This window comes from Carassius carassius, chromosome 25 (assembly GCF_963082965.1).
Source record: "Carassius carassius chromosome 25, fCarCar2.1, whole genome shotgun sequence".
NCBI classification, from domain to species: domain Eukaryota; kingdom Metazoa; phylum Chordata; class Actinopteri; order Cypriniformes; family Cyprinidae; genus Carassius; species Carassius carassius.
In genome coordinates this window covers 31061662-31070892 of record NC_081779.1, presented here as the reverse complement: position 1 = coordinate 31070892, position 9231 = coordinate 31061662, and the positions used below count along the sequence as shown (strand labels likewise).

The 9231-nt window shown below is 41.1% G+C and overlaps 1 protein-coding gene across 1 annotated transcript; it reads left to right on the top strand.

The window, feature by feature from the left end:
- Positions 1 to 3434: 3434 nt before the first annotated feature.
- Positions 3435 to 9003, top strand: LOC132104556 (N(G),N(G)-dimethylarginine dimethylaminohydrolase 2-like). Its single transcript, XM_059510116.1, has 5 exons — positions 3435 to 3812; positions 3880 to 4068; positions 4337 to 4456; positions 4570 to 4713; positions 8290 to 9003. The coding sequence occupies exons 1-5, from the start codon at positions 3522 to 3524 to the stop codon at positions 8404 to 8406; spliced, it is 861 nt and encodes a 286-aa protein (XP_059366099.1). The 5' UTR covers positions 3435 to 3521; the 3' UTR covers positions 8407 to 9003.
- The last annotated feature ends 228 nt before the right edge of the window (positions 9004 to 9231 follow it).

Genomic DNA, 9231 nt, shown 5'->3' with positions numbered 1-9231 from the left:
TGGTGATGATGATGTCACACACCGATCGGTCTGATGGTGATGATGATGTCACAAACCGATCGGTCTGATGGTGATGATGATGTCACACACAGATCGGTCTGATGGAGATGATGATGTCACACACAGATCGGTCTGATGGAGATGATGATGTCACACACGATCGGTCTGATGGTGATGATGATGTCACACACGATCGGTCTGATGGAGATGATGATGAGACACACCGATCGGTTTGATGGAGATGATGATGTCACACACCGATCGGTCTGATGGTGATGATGATGTCACACACGATCGGTCTGATGGAGATGATGATGTCACACACAGATCGGTCTGATGGACATGATGATGAGACACACCGATCGGTCTGATGGAGATGATGATGTCACACACAGATCGGTCTGATGGAGATGATGATGTCACACACAGATCGGTCTGATGGACATGATCCACTTCAAGTCGAACAAGCCTAATAATTCAATGAACCATTCATAAAGAACCATTTACTTCACTGCTGAATGAATCAGCCATTTGAACAAATCAAACGAATTAATTACTCAATGTCTTAATCATTAAGACGTTTACCCCACCTACTGGCAGTTATTATTTAGACTTTTATTTCATTAAAGGTCCCGTTCTTCATGATCCCATGTTTTAAACTTTAGTTAGTGTGAGATATTTTATTTAACAGAATTCACCTACAACGAACGACCCGTTTGGACTACATACCTCTAGTTCCTGCAGTAATGACATCACTAGAACCGTTTTTTGACTAACCTCCACCCACAGGAATACACAAAAAAGGGGCGTGGTCTTGTTGCGCTCCGACGGAGAAGAAGGAAGAGTTGCGTTTGTGTTTGTCGCCATGTCGCTGAAACACTGTTATTTTCATCTCGGAGTCCAACCATCTCTGTTTGGGCTTCCCAGGGACGCTGTACTTAGAGATGAATGGTTACAATTCTGAAGGAGGGACTTTATAGAACAAGGAAGTCATCAGCCCGTTCTTATGACAGTGAAAACAGTGGTATACAGATAGGTGAATTGTGTGAAAAATACTGTGTTTTTTTACACGCGAAACATGAACACGTTATATTGCACACTGTGAACACAATCAAAGCTTCAAAAAAGCGCGAAAAACAGGACCTTTAAAGAAATAATTTAATATTTCATAGTAATAATAATAAAATTAAGATAATAAATTATTAAAGTTAGTTCACCCAACCAAAAATTACAATTCAGTCATCATTTACTCACATGGTCCAAAAGTGTATAATCACTCTTGCTGAACCTACTTTTTGTAATCTCTGTTTGATGCTTTGCACAACAATTACTTTTTAGAGTAATTTCCCCAAGTTTGATGTGCGATTAATTAGATTATAACCACTTCATGTAATTCATTAGATTAAAAATTGTAAGCTTACCAGTCCTAATAATAATTATTATTACTACGAAAACATAACCCCAACCTGGCAACCCACCACAGTCTGATTAAATCCTGTCAGAAACATTGACCCCATAACATCAAAACTACATATCTATGGCATATAGATTTCACAAGTAAAAAGACGAACTAGGGCTGGTGAACTGTGTTACAGCTCAGAATCCACTGGATCACTGGAGTTTCAGGAGGTTTCCGGTCTGGCCACACGGAGGAGAGCGAGGGGCGTGGCACTGTGAACTACACGAACACCCTGAGCTGAGAGATGGTCTGAAGGGGCTTCGGGAGGAGCAGAGTTTGGCAGATTTCAAGCTGCGCTGTCTCACTTCGTCTCAGAGGTAGGCTAAAACTATGAAATGTACAACAGACTCGAGGCACGTTCTCCTGGTTATCAGGTCTGAGTTTCTCTGTTTAAATCCCCAATCCTGCTTCTGGTCGCAGGAGAAACGGGGAAGGGAGAGAGCAGAGGTTAGGAGTAACGTTACAGAGTAACGGCTGGCCGAGAGACTGTCAAAACTATTCTACTAACTAGTGTTTCATCGTATCACACGGTTGGAGCTTTTGTTGCACGGTTTGTCTTATTTCAACAGGGCGTCAACTTTGGCAGCCGAGACGTGTTTGCACAACTGTTGAACCTCTTTACAGAAATATTTTTTACAAAAACTTTCATTAATGTTTGCACCATTCAGTTTTTTTCGTGCTGCATGTTTGTAAAGAGGAATGTTAAATGTTACCCGAACACAGATGATATAATGCTCGTGTATCATTATCTGTGTTTGGAAGCTAGCAGTGGTGTATTTTGATTTCTTGTAAGACTACACTTGCAGATTCAGCAGTTCAGATTAAATGAAAGGAGAAGTGTTTTGTTTTAACTGAACAATGTGCATACAGTTGTTTCCTTTGTTTCCTTGTCTGCAGTAACTTTTATATTATTTGTAAATGATTTAAAAATAGAGATTATGTCCAAAAATGTACTGTGTAATGTAACGGAAGGATAATTGAAAGAATACCATGGTACTTCTCTGGTTACATGCTAATAACCAGTGTAATGCTCTCAGACTCGCTCCTGGAGGAGTTCAGCTCCACACACACACACACACACACACACACACACACACACACACACACACACACACGTCTGACAGTGAGAGCTCTTCAGGTGTGTGTGTGACGGTCAGCTTACACACACATACACACACACACACACACACACACACACACACACACACACACACACACACACACACACACACACACACACACACACACACGTCTGACAGTGAGAGCTCTTCAGGTGTGTGTGTGACGGTCAGAGCTGAACTCTGCTGGATACCCTGGGACATACAAACAAGTAATATCATTTATGACACACACATAAAGTATATATGCTTAAATATTATATGCATGACATTTACTCATTATATTATGTTATTATATGCATAACTAAGTTCAAAGCATTTGAAAACAGATAATGTGTTTTATCCACTGACAAAGCTGTTAAACATTATGTGACAGATACAAGGTAGGAAAAAACAACTTTGAATTATTTGTTCAGTTCACTCACAGCAGACTGAGTTTAACTGAGTTTGGAGACCCCTGACTTAAGCTACTTCTCACTTGATCAACAGTAACGAGGCACAGCTGTGGAAGGAGAACTGAGAACTGAAATCAGAAGATCTTTGAGTCAGCTTTACAGTTCAGGTGCAAAGACATTATTTCTTCAGCTTGGTGGCGGAGTCTGAGCTCTTAATGTTTTGCTCTGAAAGTGCCTCAGCTCGATTCATTAAACTTTGGATCCTAAAGGTTCCAGATATTCACAGAATTAGTTGGTTTGGTCCATAAGCTCTTCACAATATGAAGTGCTCTCTGTTTATTCTCTCTGTCTCAGGCAGTATTTAAGGGACAAACACACTCCTGGAGGTGTCAGCCGAGGGGATCCAGGGACGTCAGGAATGATTTGCTGGTCCAGTTGCTGTTGCTAGAGGCCAAGACTGTCCTGCATAGACTTAAATCTACTCAGTTTCTGAATCAGAGTCAATCACACACATAGTCAAGCCTATATACACACGTACCATACGCTATCATGGCCAATATATATCCATACGGCTGCTTCACGCATGCTGTGGTCAGAGGTATCCCAGAATCCTTTGGGAAGTTGGCGGAGGGCAAAGAAGTGTTTCAGACGGACCTGGCCAAGGCCCAGCGTCAGATGGGGGTGCTGACGGGTGCTCTGAGACAGAAGGTGGGGCTGCAGCTGATCGAGATCCCAGCAGTGTCCGAGCTGCCCGAGAGCTGGAGGATCGAAGACGTGGCTGTGATCCAGGGCGACACGGCGCTCATCACCCGACCCCTCAAACAGCAGAGACGCGCTGAGGTGAGCGCACACACAAGCCTGTAAGAGATGCAGAGGTTCCTGGGGCTCAGCAGTGTGTCTTCTCCAGGCGGAGGCCGTGCAGCGCGTCCTGAGCGAGCTCAAGCTGACGGTGATGGAGATGGGCGACGAGGAGGGCGGATCTGCTGGAGCCACTCTGGAAGGAAGTGATGTCCTCTTCACTGGAAAAGAGTTCTTCGTGGGCATTTCGAAACACACCAATCACCGTGGGGCAGAAGTTTTGGCTGACACTTTCAAGGTGAGCGCTGTGACTCGGTCGGATTGGATCTGTCAGCACTGGCTGATTAGGATGCTGTGAATCATCCTGCACTTTATACATTGTAGATGGCAGATATTTAAAATAATGAATTTCATTGCTTTAATGCTTTAAAACTGAAGCTATCGTTCACGTTCATAGCATGGGCATCCTAACATTTAATACTTAGGGTTTGCCTAGGAAGTATTACTAATAACTGGAAATTACTAGCGGATAGCAAAGGTCTGATGCTGCGTGGCTGTGTGTTCAGGACTTTGCGGTGTCCACTGTGCCGGTGTATGGAGGCTCTCGTCTGAAGAACATCTGCTCCATGGGTGGCCCTGACACCATCATCATCAGCAGCAGTGACGGGGCCAAGAAAACACTCCGAGTCAGTGTGTGCTATGTGACATAATCGCTTCATACACATACATAGATGTACGCAGGTACATTATCAATGAGTATGTCATCAGCTGTGTGTGTCTTGTTTTGTTTTTGCTCCAGGTGATGGAGCAGCTGACTGACCATCACTACGAGATCTTGTCTGTAACTGAGGATGCCGCTGCTAACTGCATTTACATTAGAGGTCCTGCTAAAGCGGACTTCCTCCTGCACCCCACAGCGGAGGAGTGTCCCAACAGTGTTCCTGTGAGTAACAGAGGATGCTCAGTGAATGTACATTTATTCATTTAGCAGGCGTTTTTATCCAAAGCGACTTACAAATGAGGACAGTGGAAGCAATCAAAAACAACAAAAAGAGCAATGATATATAAGTGCTATAACAAGTCTCAGTTAGCTTAACACAGTACACATAGCATGGGCTTTTAAATAATATAATAAATAAAAAGAAAACAGAATAGAAAAAGAATAGAGCAAGCTAGTGTTAGAGGTCTATATATATATATATATATATATATATATATATATATATATATATAAGAGATGGGTTTTAAGCCGATTCTTGAAGATGGCTAAGGACTCAGCTGTCCGAATAGAGCTGGGGAGGTCATTCCACCAGGAGGGAACATTTAATTAAAAAGTCTGTAAAAGTGATTTTGTGCTTCTTTGGATGGCACAATCAAGCGACGTTCACTTGCAGAACGCAAACTTCTAGAGGGCACATAAGTCTGAAGTAACAAATTAAGGTAAATGGGTGCAGAGCCAGTGGTAGTTTTGTAGGCAAACATTAATGCCTTGAATTTTATGCGAGCAGCTATTGGAAGCCAGTGCAAATTGATAAACAGAGGTGTGACGTGTATTATTTTTGGCTCATTAAAAATTAATCTTGCTGCCACGTTCTGAATTAATTGTAAAGGTTTGATAGAATTGGCTGGAAGACCTGCCAAGAGGGCATTGCAATAGTCCAGCCTGGATAGAACAAGAGCTTGAACAAGGAGTTGTGCAGCATGTTCCGAAAGAAAGGGCTTGATCTTCTTGATGTTGAATAAAGCAAATCTGCAGGATCGGACAGTTTTAGCAACGTGGTCTGAGAAAGTCAGCTGATCATCAATCATAACTCCAAGGCTTCTAGCTGTTTTTGAATGAATTATGGTTGATGTGTCTAACTTGATGGTGAAATTGTGATGAAACGATGCGTTTGCTGGAATCACAAACAATTCTGTCTTGGCAAGGTTGAGTTGAAGGTGATGGTCCATCATCCAGGAAGAAATGTCTGTTAGACAAGCTGAGATGCGAATAGCTACCGTCGGATCATCAGGATGGAATGAGAGGTAGAGTTGAGTGTCATCAGCATAGCAGTGGTATGAAAAGCCATGTTTCTGAATGACAGAACCTAATGATGCCATGTAGGCAGAGAAGAGAAGTGGTCCAAGAACTGAGCCCTGTGGCACCCCAGTAGTTAGATGTTGTGACTTGGACACCTCACCTCTCCAAGATACTTTGAAGGACCTATCTGATAGGTAGGACTCAAACCGTTGAAGTGTGGTTCCTGAGATGCCCTTTGCCAGTAGGGTTGATAGGAGGATCTGGCGGTTAACCGTGTCAAAAGCAGCGGACAGATCAAGCAGGATAAGTACTGAAGATTTGGATTCCGCTCTTGTCAGTCTTAGAGCTTCAACAACTGAGAGGAAGGCAGTCTCAGTTGAATGTCCACTTCTGAAGCCAGATTGGTTGCTGTCAAGGAGGTTGTTCTGTGTGAGAAATGCAGAGACTGACTGAGTATGTAGTCACATCTCCGAGAATAATCAACAACACAAGCCTGTTTTGCTTGTATCATTACAATACATTTTTATAGTTGTCAGCCACATTAAACATTGTAAGTACAGCACTGTGTTTACATCCAGGTAAATAAAAAGTTTAAATAATTATTACATTAAAATATATTGTACCTAAAAGTTCCTAAAAACAGTTCTGTACTTAAATGGGGGGAAAAAACTGTATTTAAAGATAAAATGAAAATGTATTATATTTAACCTGTTAGCCAGCACCCCCCATTATGAGACTCACAGCTGAAAGTGCTCTAACTAACTTATAATTGTAATAGTTTCCTACTTCAGTGTGTTACAAACATAATTTTGGTGTCTTTAGAAAGAAGACCCTTTGGGCTTCACTTTTTATCAACCAGATTTGATGATGCTCAAAAACATTAAAAGTTATAGACATTAAAGTGCCTTGAATTTTTTTTTACCACTCTTAAATATTTTTTTTATTTGATATAAAAATACATGAAATAAGTCCTGGAGCAATCTAGAAAAGTAATGGGTTGAAAGTCACATGTCTCATGAGTTTCTATTTCAAATCTGAATAAAATATCATGAAAAATGAGACTGCAAATATTTTTCTGAGACTATTTCTACACCCCCCACCCCCCCAAATATAAGAAAATATATTTCCCAATAGTATTGAAGGCTTCTACAAACTATTTAGTCAGTAAACATACCACTGCATAGTTTTTTTCAATTATAAAACACTAGACATAAACTTAGACATCATATAAGTGATTTATTTGAGCAGCATCTGAAAGATTGTGTATCTTTAGTCCAATTCATTTACATTGTGACTGTGCCTCATATGCAATCAACAGAAACCGTGTCTGTGAAGGTTTGAACCCAATGGTCCATAAAGGTAGAATAACATTCCTCAGGAACTTCTTGTAGATTGCAGGATCTCCAGTGGGATGTCCTTACAGCATCTCTTGTTTGTAGCCCTTTTGTCTTCAGGTAGACTAGATTCTTTTAAGCATTAATTTTTGGAGGTTGACACGCAGACATTGCTGCTGAAGATTTGTGCTACACTACTACCTTCAATAAATTCTTCTCCCCACAAGAACTCTGTTCAAGCTTACTTATTGTATGTATTAGATTAATCGAATTCATTGGCGAGCCACCCAAACCACTGCTTAGCCAAATACAGCAGAATCGAACATATGGAAATGCATTCAGCCTCCACTAACACTCGCTGGTTAGTCTCCGGTCTGCTCGTGCGCGTTCGTGTTTAGGAGGAGGCGTGACTTTGGAGAGTAATTATGCAGGGAGAGTGGGACCTTTAAATGTAGTCCTCCATTGAACTAAAGGTTTAGAAATGCTTTTCATTACAATTTTGAGAAAACTTTTATTTGCTTTTTCAAATGCACATATACTGCAAACCAAACAAACCATATTTCTTTCATCAAAAAAACACAGCGTTTACAATTTCATAGTTGCACTCTAGCCAAATTACGATTTTGGTTTTATTTCAATAAGCAGTGCAGCCCTACTATCATCAGGAGCCCTCAGCTGAGACGTGTAGATCTGATATAGATGGACAAACAATGGCAACACTTTATAGTCCACTTTAGACATTCTGGTGACTATCGGTAACTTTGCAACTCCGTATCAGCCAGCTGTCATAGACTGTCTGCTTCATATCTGCTAACACTTTATTCTGATGGACGTTCAGCTGACTAGAAGTCACTTTGCAAGTACAATGTCATCTTATTCTACTAACTGTAACCCTAACCTACGAGTCTACTAATACTGTAATGAGAGTTAGCTGACATGTATTTGCAAACTTACTTGGAATGGAGTGTCTATTGACTTGTCTTTGGTGTTAAAATAGATGCCTGTGTCAGTGAGTAAATGAAAATCAGCTTGGGCTGGCAGTTGTGTCTGCTGGCAGGTAATAGAAGAAACAGATCAAACAAAAGCAAGCTGATTTTCTCATGGCTGATTATATGATAGAATGGCAGAAGCTGTGTTTGTTATATTTGCTGCTTCTCTGTTTCAGGCTTTCCAGCGTTTGACAGACTACACCCTGCTGCCCACCGCCTGCAGCGAAGCCTCCAAATTCGGGGCGGCGCTGTCCTCCCTTTGCCTTCTTATCAACAAGAGACCCAACTATTAAGACACTCATGTACAATCATTGCATAACCATATTTACTTTATTTTCTTATGCATTCACTTCAGTCTGAGGTTTGAGGGGCAGAAATGGCCCAGTAAGAACTGGTTTGCTCTTGTCTGCAACTATCCACATGTTTCTCCTATGCTTTCATTCTCTAGCTCAGCTGCAGGTTTGTTTGGATTTTTAGAATGGACACACATTATGAGAGTATTACAATAAACAGCCTTTACTCACAGTGAAACTGAGGGGTTAAAGTGATAGTTCACCCCAAAAATAAATTCATTTTTCTCTTTACTCCTTGGGTGTTTCTTGTTCAAATTCTCCATTCTGGAGCTCGAGCTCCTTGACCAAACGCGCCAGCCTCTAACATTTTTAGCAGTCCTGGAGACCTCGATCAGCTTGTCCCGCGTGTCTATGATCAGGGTTGTGCGGGTGAGTCTCGTGAAAACCAACGTTTGTTACCAGGTATAAAGGAAGCAAAGTTTCCTTGCTTTAGCAAAGGAAAACCTCCTCCTGGTTTGTATCGAAATCCTCCAACATTCTTTACAAAATCTCGTTTTTTACTTCTAGTTAGTGACTGGTGTTGAGGTAAACATCTTTTTAAAAGAAATTAGATGAACTAAAGTTCTATTAAAGCAATACAGTGAATTAGAATTGATTGCTGTTCCAGTGGTTTATATTCTAGAAAAAGGCTTATTATCTCCAAATTTAGTTCCTTTCCTCACCTGTGGCCCGAGACGGTACAAGCATGGATATTCAGATAAAAGTGTGAATTCATTTCAGTTTTTGACCAATGAATGGATATTACATAAACAATGAAGCCATCAG